Source organism: Lytechinus variegatus, chromosome 12, assembly GCF_018143015.1.
Source record: "Lytechinus variegatus isolate NC3 chromosome 12, Lvar_3.0, whole genome shotgun sequence".
NCBI classification, from domain to species: domain Eukaryota; kingdom Metazoa; phylum Echinodermata; class Echinoidea; order Temnopleuroida; family Toxopneustidae; genus Lytechinus; species Lytechinus variegatus.
This window is the reverse complement of record NC_054751.1, coordinates 19,513,510-19,536,448: the sequence shown is the minus strand read 5'-3', so window position 1 is coordinate 19,536,448 and position 22,939 is coordinate 19,513,510. Positions and strand designations below refer to the sequence as shown.

Sequence of the window (22,939 nt, the reverse complement as noted above, 5' to 3'; positions counted from 1 at the left end):
ATAAAGTGTACACATATTATGAACAACGATTGAATTTTCTAGTGATCAAAATTATAGGAGTGTACTTGTTTACACGTAATTGATTTTCTACATACATCTTTTTTTTTTATTCTCGTCCATAGGATATGGCGATTTAGTACCAGAAACCGTTACAGGCCAAGCCGTGTGCGTCGTTTACTCTGCCTTTGGAATACCATATTCGTTCTTCCTTCTTGCGGACATTGGCCAAGTACTGGCTTTAGGCTTTATCAGGCTCATACGATGGCTGAAATTGTGCCGAAGCATGAGAAGTACATCGAAGAAAAAGACGAAAGAAGCCGACGTCTATGATGTCCAGACAGCGCAAACACAACGACGTAATTCAACAAGGAAACCAACAAGAAGATTTCGAAGTGCAATGCCAAACGTGACCATGAGGCACATGCAGTCCGTACGGTTCAGCGTAGACCCTGGCGATGTCTTAGACAGGAAAGCTTTACCAAAAACCAGTGTCCTTAACGAAACCAACGACAAAGTAATCGGTATGACAGTTCTCAGTACCACACATGCAGAAGTACCATCGCCAAACACAAATAACTCGGGACTAGACCAGTCGTCTCCCGCGAACTGCGTCGAGACGTCTGACAACAATGGCTCTACCATCACCACGACTGCACTTGATGAGAAGAAAGAACCCACTCAACCTAAAGACATTAGCCGTTGTGATGCTTCAGAATGTCAAAGCCATGAGTTTAACGATGACGAGGAAGACTATGCAGCTGATGAAGTATCTCTAGCACTAGTTTTCTGTACTCTATTCAGTTATATCTGTCTAAGTGCCTTTGCTTTTACATTGGTGGAAGATTGGAACTATGGCACTGCCTTCTATTTCACCTTCATTACACTCACGACAGTCGGTTTTGGCGATGTCGTACCAGAAGAGCAGTATGGAGGGAGTCGGTTCTTCTTTTGCCTTCTTTTTACAGTATTCGGTCTTGCAGTGACATCCATGTGTATAGCCCTTGTTCAGGATAGAGTATCCAAAGCAGGACGGAGATTATTAGGGTATCTAGACAGTAGAAGACGTGCAACGGACACTGAAGAGCAGAAAAGTGTCCCTACCAGTAGAGATGTACGTTGCAAGGAGGGTTGAATGTGCCACTTTTTTGTGATGACTACGCCAGACCAACTTAAAAATTAGCCTTAATCTGGAGTAGTTGCCTTCGATATACATCGCCCTTTCTTCCGATGTCTCTAAAAGTTTATAGGCCAGGGTCAAGATCATAGGGATGAATCTGGACCCTTTTTCTCCTATGAATTCTGCTTCAGGCTTTGTCATACGATAGACGCTCGCAGTCACCCAGATAAATGAAAAATCATATGTTCAGTGCTCTAAAAGGAAAGACATCATTTGCGTCCACAATAGAATTGACGAACAGGTCATCAAAAGAGTTTGAAATAGCCAAAATATACACATTGTAGACAGTTATTCAAGGTTGCATAATATCCAACCGAAAGGAATATTTCCCGCGATATATTCAGAAGACTGTAACGTTTGCCTTATGTACTTTCCATTTGGTCTTATACGGCATGATCAAATTCTAGCTCTTCTAATGATAATGATAATATTAATATGCAACATTTATATAGCGCATTTTGAAGACAATGTTTCTGCGCCCTGCATGCTATTGCCCCTGCTTAAACACGGCTTCCTTGATCAGGTGCTCGAGCATTCAAGGAGCTCCTACCTTGTATGCTTTTACTACACCTGGGTGGAGAGTGGGAGATATAGATAAACGCATACCAAAGGACGCGAGTATCATTTTGGGATTCGAGCCCCGGACCTGTGGTACAAAGTCCAGAGATTTATCCACTGAGCAACAACACCTCTACAACGGTGCGTGTTGTCTTATTGACATTTTGACATCGATCGTCCACTTTGACTAATTTCCAGTAAGACCTATTTGGCCTTATAGGCACTTGATCTGACACCACTGGATGAATTGTTTAAGGCCAATTTTTATTTGACAAAGTCCAATCAAAATATTAAGAAGACGAAGTGGAACCTTGACCGATGACATTAAGAAAAAGTGAGTGTTATACTGGGTGATAGTTGACCATGTGGATTTTGCCAAGATGATATGGCTATCTAAGAATGGGACCATCTGTTAGTAGACAAAGTGGATATAAAGTGACTGAAGTGATAAGAAGATTCTCCCTACTCGCCAGAAACCTTGCCACTTTCTTGTATGAGCTCCTTATAGTACTTTTGCGATATGATTATGTCGAGAACCGAATTTTCGTGGGTAGCACCGAAAGAAAAATGGAGGTTATCGTTTTAATAAGTACTACTGTTTGATGTAAATTATTTTTAGTGTAGATATAATGAAGTTTAACTTCGTGACTTAAAATAAGGTTTTTTATCAAATTTGAATAAGACTATTCTATTTGATTCGGCTGAATTAAAGGCCCTATCTAACCAAATAAATTGTTTTGCGACCGCTCGGAGACAAGAGTCAGGGGATCGTCTCCAAAATATAGAAGTTTCTTCGTTTATCCGAGGAGACGTCTTTGTGTCGTCAACTGATAACGTTGGATAAGGCGACAAACACTTTGCTCGACAGTCTGTCAAAAGGATTATGTTTCAAGTCTCAAATAGTCGCTGCGAGGTCTCGGAAACTTTTTAGTTGCAGAGGCGTCTGAGAGACGTTTCCGAGACTACAACCTGGAGATTTTGCAGCAACATTCACCCGACTGTCATGGCTGTCGGGCATAGTGCTTGACACCTTCCCTAGAGACGTCACAGAGACGTCTCTGAGATGTCCGGGAGACGTCAGGGAGACCTCTCCTTGGCTAGACCGATGAAACGTCTTTACAATGTCTCACCAGTCTTTCTGGTCCTCTGTATGTCTCCGCGACGTCTCTCATCTCCTCATTTCAGAGACTTTGCAGAGATATCGCGGAGACGTGTCAGCAGTCGGGGATGCGATTAGTCCCCGCGATGTGGCTGCAGTTGATAAACATCTCGGAGGCGTCGTGGAGACATTACGAGTATTGAAAAAAAGGTCAAAAAATGGTCTAAAAAACGGGCATGTTCAAGTTAGAAAGCCCAGTTAGAAATACACTTAAATGAAAAGTTACCAGTACATCAGTTCTGAGAGGAAAGTTTGGTAATCATAAAATTGAAAAACTTACTGATCAACCTGAGAATTCACGGAAGTAATTTGGTCGTGCGAGATATTCATGGTATACTGCACGTTTTTGGTTCAGAATGTCACTGTTGATTATACATGTATTTATTTCTTCATCATTGGGTCAAGTCTTTTCAGAGGCTTTGATTACCATTGTTTAGGCAAGTTTTGTTTAGCACTGATGCCTTCATGGTAATTACAATACCTTGTCATGTATTTCTTTGTATTTTCTGACTTATCAATATTTTATACCAATGTCGATGGCACACTCAATACAACCCTCATTTCATGAGCTTTGTCGAATTGTGCACTTATTGGTACACTGATGGCGCACTTATTGATATGTTTTGGGCTTGCCCGATAATGAAGCATGTATCCATGTATCCAAAACTAGGTAAAGGTTATCATGATGGGTTTTTTTTTCTAAACGTATATACATGCCCTTTCTGGGGCGGGGTAAAATTCAATATTTCATTTTGTGTAAGAACACTCACTTCGATGTCCAAATATACACTTTTGAAAAGTGTGGAGTATAACTATTCAATAAATTAATAACTTTCACTTAGTTGGACGTTTTAGTTCATTCTAACTGACATGTAGTGGGTTTTGATTATCGTTTTCATACTATACCCCATTATTGTATATTTATTCAAACTCCTTTACATCACTTTGTAACCACAATGTCTTCCCGTGAACGAAGTGTTTGTTGTGATGTCAACATGATACTTATTTCTAAGCCATATTCTGACATTCCTAATCGTGTCTTTGGACGACATCAAGTCATATTTATGAATATGAGGGGAATAGCCAATATCACGATAATAAAGTAAATTTCCAAGGATTCTGCCTTCCTTGTCATAATGTCAAAAAGGTGTAAGTGTATTCCGGAATTTGAATACGAATTCGAATATCAAATTTGTTTTACCATGAAAGTATTATCCAGACAAATCAATGCAGAATGATTAACTAAGATTATTTGAAACATTTTTTAATTCCTCGTTCCACCATCGTGTAGAAGCGAATCGAAAAATACAAATATTTCCCCATTTGCAAAAATATACATCGATGCAAGGGGCACTTTCTTGTATATTCTTCTTGTTCATGTGGGATATTGTATGGATCTAACGTTTGCTAAGTATAAAAGTCTCTATCCGTTCTCAATTCAAATTACTTGTAAGAGGTTCATTTTAAAGAAGTTTTTATTTTTAACGATTATGCTTAGATGGAATCTTTCTTCCAGAGAGGCCAAAATAAATCCAAGCGAGCAAACCAAGTACAAATAACAGAGAACTCAAATAAAATGACGAATAATATGTTATGGCAATCATAGTCCAAAAATGCAGTCGAAGCTGATATTGCTTTAGTAAATTTTCTGATTTATCGCCATCTTTTAAATGTTTTTTTTATTAGTAGGCCTTATTTATTTCGTACTCGTACAGTTAAGATCTTAGATCTGATAAAAAACTGAAATGTCAATAATTTCTTTGCGTTATAAAAGTTTTGAAATATGATATAATATTTCGAGTACCAGTATTCAGAATATTCGTTCTTCCCTTTCGTCTCATTTTGGTGCAATTGCAGACATGTATTGAATAACAGTCATACTTAATTATATTAACATTCAAGTGTATTAATATGAAATGTTTGGTCACATTAAGATCTTGCACAAAAAATAGTGTCATTTCACTTGTAATCAACTTCGGGGGGGGGGGGGAGTGGAAAGGCCAGCAAAAAAAATCAAATCTATCTGACAAGTGTCTGGGTAATTTGTGGTAATGGCTTGCCCGATATGGATACGCCAAAGATGAATGAACATGAAACAAATATTATATCATTATGTTGACTACTTAAACTCATTGACGGTCAGAGCTTACAAGACTGTCCATCATGTCCATAGGGTTCGTTAACTTGCATGTCACGTCCTAGGTATTAATGGTTCCAACAGCATCGATAATTTATTATTGCCTTCTTCTGTGTAGGAATTTGGCATTTGATATGGAGATTTTACCTAACCTTAAGCAGTAAACTTGCAAAGATGTCCCGAAACAATGTAGGAATACGTAGTAATAACGATAATAATGATACTACTACTACTGATAATGATAATGACGAAATAAGTTATCGTTGTTATGATCTTAAATTAAAAAAAGACAAACGGAAAAACAATGATGATAATTATTCCAAGGATAATCTACAAAGACGCTACAATTGGCAGTTAAAACAACTAAAGAAACATATCAAATTTCCATTTGTCCGTATTCGATTCACACAATGCATTTCAAATCAACGATATATTTCTTACTTTTAGCACTTTTATTGTAACTTCGGAAATATGTGTTATTGCTTAACATGCTTAATAAACATGCTCAAAAACTAAACATGAAGAAACAATGCATCAATTCCTTAGCTACATTGAGAATATTTTCATTACTATTTTGATAATAAATGATGTAAATGTATGCAAATATCCCTATTGTTTGTTGCATGATTTTACAATATTCAAGTATTAAATAAACCTTCTGTGAGTCATTTATTAACGACAACGCGACATGCTCTTTATCTGGGGATTCCTAAACCCTGAAAGGACTGGGGGAATGGTCCCGTATGGTCCCCTCCCTCAACACTTCGCGCGATATTTCCTGAATACAGAAAGATAGCGACGCAAAATAATGACCTTTCTCTGAAGTCTTGCGCAACTTTTGAGACCCCAAAATAGTGTCGCGACGCCATGGCGCGCCATCGTGACTTTTTTTTCGAGACGATGTCATGCCGAAAGTGGCCAATTTTTATACTTTGTGTGCAAATTATATGGGTGATTGTATTTCATTTTAATTGGTCTATTTTATTAATTTAGGGCTTGATTTAGTTTTGAAAGGTCTTTAATAATTTCCAATGAAAAGAAAAAAAACGAGAAAAACAAAGGAATATAATTATATAAGAACACAGAGAAATTCAAGTCATAAGGAAAACTTGAAATTTGAAGTGATATTGGGTGTCAAATATTGAAATATTGTTATTCAAGAATAAATTTACAAATTTTTATCAGTAGGAAAAACAACCATTTTCCGATTTTTTTATACTGGCTTGTAATTAACGTGGTAATAAATTGTGCGTGTCAAATTTCTCCCCGATCGCGCAAACGTTGACCAAGATCAGAAGGGGGTCATCGTGGCCCCCTGTCAGTTCTCAATAGCACCTCAAATAGCCCAGTCATTTTAGGGTTTAGTATCTACTTTGATAATGCTCAAAAAGATATCGGGATAGAAGCAAAAGAATTAGGGTATGAAGATGAACAGTCCAATTTGTATTAATATGAAGGCCATGTTGCTCGTTATTTCAACGAAATTGTAAGAGAAGACAAGCGCAATAGAAAAAAAAGTTTAAATGATATACTTTAAAAGGGTCATGGCTTAGAAAATGAGACATTTGAGTATTTTTCTTTGGAGGGGGGGGGGGCAATGAATCATAATTTAATCTTTAATTTTGGGATCCTCCCAACACAACGTTGAGAGAAATTTCATTACTATCTTCATTTTCGGGGGAGTATCTTATAAATGACAAGCGTAGTAGGCCTTTATCGAAAATATTCTAAGGAAAAGAAACAGAGAGAGAGAGAGATAGAAGGGGTAGAGGTAATGAGATGAGGGAGTGAGGGAGAAAGAAAGGGGAATAAAGTGAACATTAATTATAAGGGAGAGGAGGTTAAAAAATGAGAAGATGAGAAGAGAGAGGGAGAGAGAGATGAAGAAAGGTGGAGAGAGGGGAAGTGAGATATTCGACATTCTGTTTTACGTTGGTCACTTCGTGCTTTGCCCCTGTGTATTGCCCCTTCCCCTCTATTCTTGTTTTCTAAACTATCTTCCATCACAATACGTTGTATCCCCACGACGTGATGACATCATCGAATTGTCTCCGAAACAAATATATACCCGTGCCCCTAGATACACCAATAACAACAGGCTTTATCCCTGAAACTCTGCCCTGCATATATCCTTATTACCACTTCGTATCGATTTGAGCCGTAAGTATAGCGGTACAGTCAGCACCCCTTTGGTCAAACGCCAATAGATCGCGTCAACCACTTGGCTATTGTCATGTAAAGCAAGTAGCTAAGGGGGTTGGCATCGCTTGAATAGCCCTCCTGATTTCCACAATAGGGGAGCTTTTACGTTTCGGTTTGTGCTCCTCTTTTAACTATAGGGGGTAAAAGAGGACGGTAACATAAACAACAAAAGAAAAAAAAAGAAAGTTCGTAAGGTGCATTGAAAGTGGTATATCCGACGCCATCTTGTTCAAATACTTCCACTCTGGATTTATACGTGAGGATTAATACCAATGCTTGCAATTGCGAGGTAAGATTATTTTTCGAAGCATTGAACAGTATTCTGCTTGAGATATGTTTTTTTTTCAAATGATATAAAAAACAACAAACTTATCATTTCGATGTATTTTTGCGGATGCGAAATGCACATCCCAGAGTGTGTTGACAATTATGTAACAGTGATAGCGCATGTATACGAAGTACACTGTGAATTCATGGATTGCACTGAATGTTTGTTTTTCCTATTTTAGATCGAATAAAATGTAGTTAAAACCCTAAGGATAAATGCGAATCTCATAATACAGTTATGTCATTCTAATGATTCTGATGATGATGATTTCGATCAAAGATTGATTTTTTTAAAGTTCTGTACACGTGATTCCTGAAGTCAAATATCATGAATATGTAATTTTTTTCGCGCAGTATTGGTATTGGCGTGTTTTCAATATTGGTCTGATCCACCAATTATTGGATTTTTTATTCTTACCAGCAGGCCTATACATTATTTCCGTTAGAGGGGAGGATATACATTATCCCATAACTTCATAATAGTAGCGATCAGACAGGAAAAATACCGTATACATTTAAAATAATAACAAATTACCTGTTATTGATCATAAAGAAAGCATATTCGTTCCATGAAGCCAGCATTTTCTAGAACATTAAACGTTTCAACATTATATACAGTACAATTCAAAAGTACGATCATGAAAATGGTTTAGATTTTGTTCATAATGTTATGAATAGGCTTCGTGTGTACATGTAGGCCACACAGCAAAAACTGTGGTGTACATAGAGGACCACACCAGCTATTTTACACCTGAGTTAAATTGGTGGTGTTATTACAACACATATATGGTTGTTACATTTACACTCTTTGGTGTTATGTTCAATCTCTAGGGTGCTATTTTAACACCTCAGGGTGCGGTCCTCTATTAACACCAACTGGTATCAGTTTTAACACCACAGTTTTTACAGTGCAGTATTTCATTCCAGTTAAGCAATAGAGGATTTTTTTTTACAAATACAAAAAAATTGTCGTAAGTTGATAAGATTTGCGTATGAAACCCCCCAAAATTGTTCATCAATTTGAATATCTATACTAATATATATATATATATATACATAGATATACATACATACATACACACATGTACAAACAGTTTTGTTCATAAGTTAGTAAACCCCACCACGCATTCCTTCAGTGAGTGTAAAATATACATGTAAACAGCAACATTACAATGTCTGGCAAGCCCATAGAAGTAAACCTTATTGTATGTCATATTTTATCACCAAAATTCAGAAATTAAATACATGTATCTAAAACATGGTTGAATTTTGAACACTTTGAATCTGTTCATTTTCTGGGGGGGGGGAAGGTTCACATACTTAATTGGAATAGACCGCATGACACGTTAAGCAAAGAACACGAATAATATAAATGTTGTAGATATTGTGATAAATACTGTGGTAAAAATACTCGATTTGACTTTTGAACCAGGGCATAGTGCAGGTACTGTATGTACTGGATGCATACATGTACATGTCTAAAAGGTGACACAACATTTGCTCCTGCGACATTAATTTTGTAGCTGAACCGCAATATTCAAAACATGGTTAGGCGCTAACAGATGTTTTACAATCAAGACACCCATCTGTCTCACTTTACAAAATACAAGTTGTTTTGCTTTTTCAAAACTATGTTCACTAATGACATTTTTTTCATGGAGAAGCACAAGCTAACATGTGCACGTATATGTTTTTTCTATTGATAATGAATCGTTTATCTTTCTTATATTTATTAAAAAGGTATGTGCACACGTTGGTATCAATAATGCATAAAACTTTTTTATTTTTTAAAAATACAAGATAAAAAGAGTGATGTAGATAGAAATGCCACTCCTTTTTGGTTAAGGGGTGGCACAAAAAAAATCAAATTAATCGGTATCTTCGGGGGAGGGGGGGTGTCAGTTTTCAAACAATCGCATTTCAATAATCAATTGGTAAACAATGTTGAAGATTATTGCACTTGGTCTAAAAAATTGGGAAAAATAAGCCAGCAATTTTTGCCCTTAATTGCCAGATACACTGTATATGGTCAGATTGTAGTCAATTGTAAGATAAAATATTGTTTTTTCTCTCTTCTAGGTCGGTCTAACAATGTCGTAGTAACTTTCTATTCTATAGTTGAGTTCATACAAGTTTCCTCATTTTGATGGTGCACAGACCACCTTTAATTTTTTTAAACCATAATTGTAAACATTACCCCTAAAGCATTCAAGGAAAATATCCTATCGTGTATTAAATCCCCTTACCTGGGTTGAGGGTGACATAATGTGCGGGGTTTTTTGCTGAAAAAATAATGCGTGGAATAGGATTGGAACCCACGACCCTCTGATTCAAAGTCAAGTGTCTGGACCACTATAACATGTTGTTTACACACTGTAAAAATTGTGGTGTTAAAACTGACACCAATTGGTGTTAATAGAGGACCACACCCTTAGGTGTTAAAATAACAACCTAGAGATTGAACATAACACCAACGAGTGTAAATGTAACAACCAAAACTAACACCACCAATCTAACGCCGGTGTAAAATAAATGGTGTGGTCCTCTATGTACATTGGTTAACACCACAGTTTTTGCTGTGCAGGGAAAAAAACCTTTTAAATATGTACATGATGCATGTGATCATACGTTAGCTGATTTAACAAAAGCTTTACGGAGATCTAAAATATTTCAATAGTATAAAAAAACCCAAATCAAATGAGTTATAGTCATTTCAATTGATACATGATTGCATAAAATTAAAATATTGGATATGATAAAATAAAGCCAAATCAAATGAGTTACAGTCATTTCAATTGATACATGATTGCATGAAATTAAAGTATTGGATATAATCAAAATAGACTATTTTGTTTTTATTCATCTTAGCAAATCATAAAATTTAACATACATGTATAGAATTCGTTCTAGAATTGCAATCCTATCGGGTACTAAATTACGTTACCTGGATTGAGGGTAACGTGATGTGCGGGTTTTTTTGCTGAAAAAAATAATGCTTGGAATAGGATTGGAACCCACGACCCTCTGATTCAAAGTCAGGTGTCTGGACCACTATAACATGACGCTTACAGGGAAAACCCCTTTTAAATATGTACATGACGCATGTGATCATACGTTAGCTGATTTAACGAAAGCTTTACTGAGATCTAAAATATTTCAATAGTATCGAAAAGAAACTCAAATCAAATGAGTTATAGTCATTCCAATTGATACATGATTGCATGAAATTAAAGTATTGGATATAATCAAAATAGACTATTTTGTTTTTATTCATCTTAGCAAATCATAAAATTTAACATACATGTATAGAATTCGTTCTAGAATTGCAATGTCAAATGTGCAAAAATATTGAATATGATGATGCATATTTCGAATTTTATCAAACATATTCAAATTATATGCACAATAAAATGAAAGATGTTATTGGCAATCTGAAGCTTAATAACAGCAGCAACAAATATGGTGATGATAATAATGATTATGATAATGATGAATGATTATTGCATCTACATGTACATGTATAGGATAATAATAGTGATGGTGATAATAACGTTAAAAGTACACGCCAGTTGTGGCAAAGATTTGAAAATGAGTTCGTACATAACTTTATACAATGACCACACAAGTATTACAAGTACATGTACAGAATATAAATTATATAAAAATATGTGACAAAGAATTTTTGGAGATATTGTGTTTATAATTGTTAAGAAATTGTTAATATAAGCATGACATTTAAGTAAAATGTCAGGGCTTTTGTTTTTCAAGCAGTAATATTTTAATTTTTCCATCTTTGCTTAGCTGTGTGATCTTTCGTGCGATGGTTTTTGTTATTGTAATTGTTAAAATCTGCAGAAATCATTCAACTTTCTTCTCCAAAAAGCCACTGGCTCATAATGTTGAACCCACGTTACATTTATATTTTTTGTACAGATCATATTACTTTAACGTCCTCTTTTTGCATTTGATTCCTTTATCTGTCTGTCTGTCTATCTACATCCATCCATCCATCCATCCATCTATGTCTGTCTATCTATCTATCTATCTATCTATCTATCTATGTCTGTCTGTCTGTCTATCTACATCCATCCATCCATCCATCCATCTATGTCTGTCTGTCTGTCTGTCTATCTATCTATCTATCTGTCTGTCTGTCTATCTATCTATCTATCTATCTATCTATGTCTGTCTGTCTGTCTGTCTGTCTGTCTATCTATCTATCTATCTATCTATGTCTGTCTGTCTGTCTGTCTATCTATCTATCTATTTATCTATCTATGTCTGTCTGTCTATCTATCTATCCATCTATCTATCTATCTTTGTTTTTCAATTTAGATTTCTTGATTTCACAAAGTCCAGTTTAGGTAACTGTGCCACAGCTGAATCTACATGTAAGATTATATTGTTACAATTACATGTTTTTTACAGATGTATATTTTATCATTTATACATGCATGAAATCAGTGTTCACTGCAAACTTATTCATATCATTATAATGATGAAAAAATGATGGTGAATAAAATAATGATAATAATGATGATGATGATGATGATGGTAATTACTGTAGAGTAATAACAGACATAATGATTCACAGTGATGATTAAAAAGATAAGTGAAGATAACATTAAATAATACATGTAATCATAATATTAATGTTAATCCTGATTAGTTTAACACGTACGCTTGAGGGCGCTGCCAAGCAGCAAGCGTACATTTTTCCTAGAGCATGTAGAGAGCTGCTTTGCAAGTAATTTTTCATTTGAAATCAGGGAAGTGAGAGGTTCTATTTCCTGTCGAAATTAAACTCTCGGAACAGAACTGAAGACACTCTTTGGGACCAGTGGCGGACTTAGGTAGTGGCACATCAGGCCCGTGCCCCCCTTTGAGAGGCACATTTTTCTTTTTTAGGAAATAATGTCGTGCTTACGCGAGTGAGGAACCTTTTTGCTTTTCAATTTTTCCTGGAACAAAATGACATCGGATTAGTTTAGTGAAGATTCCCCCCAAAAAAGCTTTTATTTTTTTTTTGCTTGTCAAATTTTCCTATGAAAAATCCTGGATCCGCCTCTGATTGGGATCTCATGTTTTTCGAAGTGTTTGCCAATTCTGCTTTGTCTGCTCTTGAGGTATGGTGTCAAAAATGGAATATGTGTCTAAACCAATCCAAATGTCAACCCATTGGGCTACATGCATAATTTACCAAACCACAAGCCGTAAGTTTTAATCTTGTGTTAAAGTGATTGGTTAACATTGGTTTGACTTTAAAAAAAAATCTGAGCTAGAAGGTCACACTTGTCACCTGTGTCTGTGATATGTAACAAAAATGAAGCCCTGAAAAAATTGTGTTCGAAAATAATTTTTTAATTGCTTCAAAAATTGAAATATAAAGTGACCGGGAACACCATCTTAATTTCATCCCATACACTTATGTGTACTATTTAGGTGTATATGAGACGCCTATTTACAAAATCGGGGTTTGCCTTGTAGTTTAGGCTTTTCATTCTAAAAAATGGTTGTTTTCAGGGTTTATTAGTTCTTATACATGCACTTGTATACATGTTTCATCTTGGTTTGATAATTTTTTAAATCGGCTGCTCAAAAAGTTAAACAATACCTTTAAAGAAAAAAATGCTCTGATCATTTGATGACCTGAAAACAAACGATTCAAAAAGGGATATCAAAATTACGAGGACAATTTACCTACGATTACGGTGACTCCTGTAGGAACTCGGCAAGGCAGCGTTTTGCTCGTAAACGCCAAGCAGGTATATAACCAATTACCTAGGAAACATTTTACGTCTAGGTTTATCAGTTACAGTCATAGTGGCTGACCTTTTATGTCAGAGTGGAGACAATGCCAGAGTGGGGATTCGAATTCACAACCTTGCGATTACGAGTCCAATACTCTAACCACATGACTTGCGTGATAAAAAAGATGGTGCAGCAGAAACTACATGTAACTTTGGATGGCTTAGTAATGTTTAAAACTTATTTCCAATGTTTTATAAATGTAATAAGGTTTTTCTGCATTTTTGTCGGGTCACCACCAAATACTATACATGTAATGTGCATGGACCCTTTTTCGAATTTTTCAAAATTGGATTTTATTAGATAAAATCTACAAACGGAAGAAATTCAATAACCTAATTTTTGAAGCATACATGTACACATGTATATTAGAATCATCATTTTGCTTTTGAATTAATGCAACAAACCAGTCATTTTAAACAGCATCGAATGCGAACTATTAAGTTTCGAAGACTCTTGTAATAAAAAAGTAATAAAAACCAAAATTTGAAGTGAAGTTAAAATCGTGTCCACGAGAGCAAAACTAATCAATCCACTCCTTTTCGATCTACGCCAAACATGCATGCATGATGGTGTGTTTTCAGTCAACGAGATCACCATAGAACACTCGGTTGCCTAACGAATACATTTCTAGTAGTAATTATAACATTTCAAGCGATATTCATATATCTTAAAAAAAAATCAATTTTCTTTCACACCACAGTCGCTTAATCATCCGGCAGTAAGGTTAGCGGATGACTCGTGTATCATGTAGTGACGTGCATCCTGCCCTCTCTTCAGAGATGACGGACGGACTCGACAACGAGAAAGGAGACATTACAATGAACAATGGCCAGTCTAACACTACGAGAGGGCGCTGTTTTAAGGTAAGTCGACGAACTGCGAGTAATTCACCTTTACACCAGACGAAGTTCCCGCTACGTTCTTGAAGTTCAGAATAAACCCTCGGACGTGGCGCTAACTTTGTTTGAACTTCTCAAAAGATGTGAAATTTTTACGAGCGTGCTACGTCCGCGCCACGTTATTGTGAAGTTTATGCTGCGTGTGTGGTGTGCGCACTGAGTCTATTCTGCGCGCAGGACCGGTCCATGCTGCGTCGAAACGGTTCCCGCTATATTCTGACTACACCCAGCAGATTGCGCGACTTTCTTTGTCTCGTCGATTTCGACGTAGCGCCAACTGATACCCAATTACACCAACGCTACGTCCATGCAGTTCTCGCCGCGTCGAAGAAAGATGGCCATGACGCTGTGGGAACTACTACAGCGTACTCAGAGCATAGCGAGAACTGTTGTTGACGTGACATAGTCTGCATGATCTCCAGAGACCAATTTTTCGCCACGTGCTCTTTGAACATGTCCAAAGTCCCCTTAGCGGGAGCGCCATCGGAACAGTGCGTAGTAATGACGCAGTAAAGACCTACTAACAACTCCACCAATGTAGCATAAACGTGGAAGACACGGGAAGAACGTGGCAACAACTCTGTCCATGTCTTCTATACTGCTGCTACGCCGCCACTACGCGGCCATCACGCACACCAAGTTGACACTACGCCCAAATAGACGAGGGTGCAACAAGTACGGCAATCTGCTGGAGATAGTCAGAACGTAGCGAGAACCGCTTCGACGCAACATGGACCGCTTTTGCGCGCAAAATAAACCTAGTGGGAACTTCTTAAGAACCTGGCGCGACGTAGCACACACTTGAAAATTTCACATGTGCTATTTTTTCTTCGGAACTCCAACAGCGTAGCGGGAACTTCACCTGATCTATAGGACGTAGTGACTACTAAATGTGCTTGGCGGCCGCGCAGTCGACATGGACAGAGTTGTTGCTCTTCTTTCCGTTCAACCACGTCTACGCTACGTCGTTGGAGCTGCCAGTAGGTCCTTGCTGCGTCATTACTACGCACTGATCAGACGGCGCTCCTGCTACGTGGACTTTGGACATGTTCAAAGTCAAAGTCCACGTAGCGGAAAATTGGCCTCCGGAGATCATGCAGATTATATCACGTCAATAGCAGTTCTCGCTACGCTCTTAGTACCGTACGTGGCAGCAGCTCCCACTGCGTGGTGGCCATTTTCTGTTGACGTAGCGTAGGTGCAAAGGGGGTATAAGCAATTCACGTGTTACGTGTCTATGAAACTTTCCCTGTTTTGCTCAACGACACATTTAGATATTAAGACGCACGTCTACTTACAATATAAAAATTGGGTTTTATAATGTCAGTCTCCTTTTTTTTTACTTTTTGATTTAACATGTTTAATGATTCATTCATTAATCAATCTATATGATTATTCTTTTAATATTTTTCTTGAGGAGAACTAAATTAACAAAACCATAATGTAGCCTAATATATGAAAAGGTCGAAGAAAGAATTAGATTTTTTTCGGGGGGGGGGGAACTTCGTCAAAAAATTGAATCTCGTTGCCAAAGCTGTCAAGTTTCCGACGCCCCTTAACTGTATACAACAATTTGGTCTCATTTTTATACACAATCAGAAGAACGGCTTCTTTTGTCTCAAACCAACTCGGATTTAGATTAACCCAATAAATCATAAGCAACTGCAAGTTTTATGCTTGCCTTTTGGTAAACTTTATGGTAAAAATCAAGTTGATTTTGATTGTAGAAGTTGTGTTTGATCGCAAACTGATGGTGCAAAGGGGCTCTGTTTTTTTTTCCAGTGAAGTCATTAAATACATGTTGTACGCTACAATGTATATCCATCATCATGATAATATCCTTCGCCAGGGCCTGGCGCTTGATGGAGGTAGCTTAATACTGTACTTACTAAAAAGGATCATGATTCCTAATTGAATGAAAAGCATGCTTTACTCTCAAAATTGGTGTATTTATACTCGGAATCTGTGTAATCAAATTGATGATTATATAACGTTTTATATTACAGGTGGCCATCACGGTGTTTCCCGCCATTGTATGGGTCTTATACCTCTGCGGCGGTGCCTGGATGTTTAGCAGCATCGAAGGACCGCAGCTCATGCTTCAGAGACAGGCGGAAAGGGACTACTTCGCAAATATTGTCATTGAGGTATTTGCAGAACCACTGTTCAGTTATTCCCTACAACATGTTAAAACCCCTATACTATATGACATCTCATTTTTTGAAAATAGAACATGAATTGTGATTTGAATACAATATTTAGATTTGGCACATTTGTGGGGAATTAAAGCAGACACATACATGTATATTTTAGTAGGAGTATTTGGAGTAGATTCAATCCTGGCACTTGAACGACTGTTCAGTGAATGGATGACTCTTCAGTACAGTTTTGGACCCGAGTTCATGGGTGTGTAAGGCATCTGTTAGAAATCACTCTAGAAACTGAAAAGGCAAATGAACAATTTGAAAGGTCGGAGGAATGACAACCTTTCCACATGCTCCATCCAACCGTGCATAAAGCTGAGTCTAACAATTTAAATGTTGGGTCGAACCATTACAGTGGTACCTGTAAATGCAAAATTTAGAGACTTCAGATTTTCGTTCTCATGCCAAACGAAATCCCATCTGACACGTCACCTTAAGGCCTGGTCACACCGCCCGAGCGTTGTTGGAGCGGTCGTGGTGCGGTAGGGAGAGAGGGTCGAATTTCGCTCACAAAATTGGGGGAAAAATCGAGCAAAACAAACAAACAATCGAAATAGAAAATGGTGAACGGTAGCGAGCGGTGATGATTTTTTTCTCTCTCCGCTCCACGACCGCTCCAACAACGCTCGGGCGGTGTGACCAGGCTTTTAGTCCGGTTGCATGGAAACGTATCACATCCACTTTGCCATTTGATTTTTTTTTAATGTCACAAAAATACTTATTCCTGTCTGGCTGATGTGTTTGGCTACATATGCACCATTGGAATCAAACTTACCCAAAGTTCTGAAGTTCAGAGGTCGTCACCCAATGTATACTCCATTCTACATGTGCATGACGCAGTTTACGTTTCAAACATGTCTTCAAATAAGGTCGAACGTACATGTATTTCAGAATACTGATTTCTTCGGCTTATTAGGGAACATCGGGTCATAGGGTAGTCACGTAACCTCAGCTTTCTAAAAAAACAGCCCCAGGTTATTTTCAAAACGTTGGAGCAACCATATATAATATAAGTATTATTTTGGAATCGACAAAAGGTCGGTTCTTGAGTAAAGAACATGAAAGAGTCGAGTCGATGAGACTGATCAGTTTAGTCTGATTGGGCAACCCGAACTTTTGCAAATAACGTGGGATGTATTCATGAAAAGATCGATGAAGAGCTTTTTCGAACCATGGACCTACTAGTAGGTCCATGCTCGAACCGACAAGCTCATTTGATTATTTGAAGAAGATCATTTTATCTGACTTCGCTTTCCTTACACCTCACAGGCATGGGAGAGGGGAAGGAGATGCAACATTAGCGGAGAATCTTACTCGGTAGTGAATGGAACGAACAAAACTGACTGCCAAATAGCCGACCTCGCCGACACCATCGTATTCGAAATTCACCAGGATAAGGGCCTCGAGTGGAGTTTCCTTGGAGGCCTTCATTTCTGTCTCACTGTTGTTTCAACAATTGGTAAGTTCATTCATCGGGACTTGGTTTCAAATACATATTGTAGTTTGAATCGTGTTTACTTAAATTTACATGGGAAACACAAAAATTAGTATTTTCAGAAAGAACAATTTATTTCCAAACATATCACCAGCAGATACACATTTTGACTCTGCACCAAGAACAGACAGAAAACACAGTGTAGAATAGTGGTGAAACAAACTGAAGATGAATACGCATGTATTCACGTCTTCAATTAATGCAATGAAAAAAAATCTACATTCTTGTTGACTATAAGAAACAAAATAGATAAAAGTTTTGAGAACTTGTGGTAAGGAAAAAAACCAAAATTCTTTGAAATGCGATTTACAACTAGATTTTTGTTCCATATTATAAAATATAGCACAATTCACTGCTAATAATAAGTCAATTACAAATAATGTTCTGTATCTTTTCTCTTCTTTGTCAATGCAACGCAGGTTATGGCATCCTAGTTCCTCGAACTCACACTGGACGTCTCTTGTGTCTCCTGTACGCTATCATCGGTATTCCCCTCAATATCACTCTTATAGGATGGGTGGGGCGAGGGATTGTCTGTGTCGTTACGAAAACCTACCAATCGCTCCACAATCTGCGTATGTCGTGCCAAGAAAAACGCGGAAGACGCGTCGATGTCCGTCCACCGCGCTCTGTTAGTACCTTAAGCATCATTGGTCCCAATCGGATCAACGCCGCAAATCAGAGTAACCATAACAAAGAGATGACAAAGAACAAACGAGACTCCAGTTTTATCAATGGAGCCATAGAGCAATCTGACTCCGATACGGATATGCAGGTACATGGTGGTAACAACCAATTTGCGTTTAGACCGAGGCAAAACGGCTTATTGCTGGCGCCCAACCATTCAGCGGTAAAGCAAAGTGGGGGTAATAAAACGGAAAGTTCTGGAGGAGGGGATACAGAAAATGAGTGGGAACATCCGTCAAAGGAACAGGTCACCCACGATTCACAGATGCGAGATATTATCAACGGATCGGTAAACCATGGTGATCATGGATACAACAGGAGTGACACAACCATTGTAGGTGTAGAAGAAGATGGTCCCATTGTATCGGACAACGAAATAAACGAGAACAACAGCAATATCAACTCCAGTGATTGCAACAGTTCTTCAGGAACCAACGGTGCAAGTGTACCTATATGGTTTGTTGTGCTGTTCTTCGCAGCGTACCTTTGCCTGACTACTCTCTTGATCTATTATTCTAACTTTGTGCCAGAGGGCTGGTCTCTCATTGATTCTTTCTATTTCGATATCATCACCATCTCGACGGTAGGGTTTGGGGACATGTTTTATTACACGAGAGGCCAAACCTTGACACAGGAGCAGAAGACATCCGCCACCCTGGTGTCCATCACCATGATGATCCTTGGTATGTTGATGCTCTCTGCATTTCTCTCATTCGCCGTGGAATCTTTCACGCTCAACAATGCAAAACGATGGTTCGATGACGTGTTTGTTAAATGCTGGGAGAGACTGTTCTGCAGGAAGAGGAAAAGGAAAAGGGACAAACCAGCTCGCTGACATCAAGATATATTGCCTCTTAAAAGGACAACACCCGCCAAAATTTTGCCACAACGTGTGCCTGTAGTTTTAATTAGCAATCGTCAGAAGTGAAACAAATTTAGTTTCGTAGCGTTAAGTTTAAAGTGTTATTCAAACTATTCACATCTGTAAAATGTTGCATGTTCCCTACACTCAACCTTCTCATGCATCAGTTGAAAGAAGAAGTACATCAAGCTTGTGAGCTCTAAAGGAGCTTGTGAAAATTATGAAGCCAAAATAGTAGTCGATAATTCAATAAGGCATGGAACATGGTCGATGTGTAGAAAGAAATATTAAGAGTTCATTTTATTTTGACCAAGTTCCGATGTCAATGGTATAAAATCAACATTTAGGAGAATTACGCGTTGTTCTTCAGTGTAAATTGAAGGTTTATCAAAATGATTTTTTTGCTGACTTACTCTTTTAATCCAACGTCACTGTCACGTGATTGCTATAAATTTTACAAATCATACGAACTTCCGATGGAATTACGTACAATTGGAGTTGGGGGATATTGGAAGACCTGTTGATGCTATTAGAATCTAGTACAATTGTTTATATTATATTGATGTTATAACTCTCCGAATCCCTCAATTCCAAAGTTTATGTAAACATTCGCTAAAGTAGACAAATATTCTGATTACTATAGCAAGATGTTTAATTATTTATACCTAGAGTGTGTACAGCCTTGGTCCGAAATATGTGGATCTGAGGCAAACGAAATCTTCAAACTTCAACAGCCTGTATAAGGCATTGTCTAGAATGAGTTTTAAATAAAACTCCTTTAGGTAATCGTCTAACATGACAAATTGCGAAGCGAGATCAAATATGTTTGATTGAGAAAACCGAATGCTTTAGAAGTTGATAACTATAATAACAATAGTCAGTTCTTGTACAGCGAATATTACATTATGAATAACGTCTCTATGCGCTTCTAAAGGACTTGGATATTATTTTTCCCGGCTGTAGCTCAAGCAGCTTTCCAGCGCTCGGCATTTCAAGGAATAAATTCCTGCGAGGTACCCATTCACCTCCGGGTAAATGTCACATGTACAATACATGTAATCCCTGCAATAATTAACCACGAGATCACGACACATTATTGGATTATACGGGTCATGTTTATCTGGTTCTTTGATGGTAGCAACCAAATGAAGCCTTTTAAAGATTACGGATGATGCACGTGGAAACGTAAAAACGGGAGAAAGCTTGTACACACTAACAGATATTAAAAGTTTTCTCCATACTTTGCTATACTAATAGAAATATATGAATTTCGTCCCTCTGTAAGCATGCCCAAACACCAGCTTGCACCACAAAGAATGCAGAGTTGCATGTTCGCTATGTGATACAGCGTTTAAAAGTGCAAATTTGCACCTTCCCTATTGGTTACAACTGTGCACCATAACATGGCGCTACATGTAACTAAAAAGTTTGCAGAGTTGCGCTCCAAACGGAACTCCGGGTATTGTATTGCGGGGGGGGGGGCAAAAATATACACTTTTCTTAATTTTTAGTGCTAACTTCACGTTCAATTGCTTCGACAATATCGTGTGCAATTACCTCGTACAATATTAATAAACGATAAATGTACAAGTTTCATACAATATGGGACGTATATGAAGAACTGTTTTGTAAGAAATTCTTTTAATTGCGATCAGTCGTATAAAAATAAATGTAAAGAGTATGGTGGATCTGAAGGGGCATCGCAAATAGACCAAATCAAGAATTACACGAGGAAATTCACGGCATCGTAAATTTCCTCACCAATTTCTTCGCGAATTATTCACGACGAAAGTCGCGAATGTCATCGTGAATCTGTTTTGCTTGGGCGGTCCTAGTATAAGCGCTAGAAGACGACTGTGATTTCGAGTCGAACACGTGCATATTGGCATGGGCTTGGCACTGAAGAAACGAGACATATCGATCTAAGCCTACCGGTAGTCTTCAACAACTTACTTAGAATTAGATAGCGTAGGCGATGGCAGCCTTAGATCTAACAAATCTACATACTTATTCCACTTTGTACAAAACGATCAAATTTAAAGTTAAAACCTACCACTTTCACAGAAAGCGTCGTTAAAAGTCTCGGCAAGAGTTCCGTATGCGCGTGCCGCCCAAGCAAAACAAATTCACGACGAAGTTCACGATGTCGCGAATTTTGTCATCAATATTTGCGATTTTGGCCTCTTTGCGATGTTCCTTCAGGGCCACAATACAAGATCAGTGGAGAAATTTGTGTTCAAAGCTCCATTGTCAAGCGTTGCAATAAAATGTAAACTTACTATTATGGCAACTTTGCCATTATGGTAGCTAACGTGGGAGCTGGGTTCAGCAGTCAAATAACATGAACAAATTTTCATGATATTTACTATGATATTTAAGTCACAAATCATAGTAGGTTTTTATTCAACGGTAACCTGGTGTCCTGATCTCCATATTTTATTACTTTATCTACATTTTTTTTCAATAATGATTTCTATCTACATGTATTAAGAGACGTCATAGTCAATATGATTTGATATAGCCCTTTTCTATCCTTTAATTTGTTTTTAATTTTCAACAGACCCTATTAATAATTGTAATTTACTTTTTAAATATTCACATGTAGGAGAATACGATGTAGGTGTTCAATTCCAATATAAAGGTTATGCTCACGATCTCTGCTTGAAAGTTTTTTTTTACAATTTAATTACTAATATGCCTATAGGATGAATAATTTTAATATATCACCAGTTTTAGCCTTTTAAACCATAATATTTGTTGCGATCGGGTTTGACGTATATGGTAATTTTAGTAGAATATATTTTATAATATTAGTAAATATTTATATACAAACATTGCATTTGTGTCGTTTTGACCTATTATTTCTTCAATATTGTTTGAATGGCGAGTGTTTCTGACATGAATTCGTTGAACTGTTGAGGATTTTGTAAAACATCTGGGCCCCGTAACCATGGTAACACAAAGGTTAGCGATTGATCGGTAGATGAAATGGCCTATATCGAGATCGTCGTTGCATGCGCGTTCTGCTCATTAGACTGACTAGGAACTAATCCTTTTATATTAATGATTAATCACTAAACCTTTGTGTTATAGGGCTTCCATGAAGTTTTAACCAGCGGATAATACATTTGGACAGCCGTTTTCTCATGTATTCCAATTTTTTGATACCAAGCATTCCATAAACATATTTTGTTAAAGACTCAAAATGTCAAAATCTATATCAAAATAAGGGTTTTGGAAAGGCTTTGTGACGATGCGAATGTTGCAACCACTTATTAGTTCCGACCATACCAGTGAGTTCAACCTGACGTCAAATATAGAAATATTATAAAATCAATGATGATCATCTGAGACCTTATTTTCTCGTGAAAATAAATTGGGAATGCTACTACTACTGTAGATAAATCCAATTCAGTGGCGT

The 22,939-nt window shown here is 37.4% G+C and overlaps 2 protein-coding genes across 3 annotated transcripts in view; both read left to right on the top strand.

Annotated features, from left to right (window-relative positions):
* The window catches only part of LOC121425277 (TWiK family of potassium channels protein 7-like), a 35,812-nt gene extending 31,318 nt beyond the window's left edge, over positions 1-4,494 (top strand). For both annotated transcript variants that reach the window (XM_041621303.1, XM_041621302.1), the window contains one exon: positions 123-4,494. In XM_041621303.1, the coding sequence (XP_041477237.1) occupies positions 123-1,132 (1,010 nt within the window). In that variant the 3' untranslated portion in view covers positions 1,133-4,494. The remainder of the gene's footprint in view (positions 1-122) is intronic.
* A 2,380-nt stretch (positions 4,495-6,874) lies between these two features.
* Positions 6,875-21,628, top strand: LOC121425276. The gene is made up of 5 exons (XM_041621301.1): positions 6,875-7,522; positions 14,072-14,234; positions 16,277-16,417; positions 17,744-17,933; positions 18,389-21,628. The coding sequence occupies exons 2-5, from the start codon at positions 14,103-14,105 to the stop codon at positions 19,489-19,491; spliced, it is 1,566 nt and encodes a 521-aa protein (XP_041477235.1). The 5' UTR covers positions 6,875-7,522; positions 14,072-14,102; the 3' UTR covers positions 19,492-21,628.
* The last annotated feature ends 1,311 nt before the right edge of the window (positions 21,629-22,939 follow it).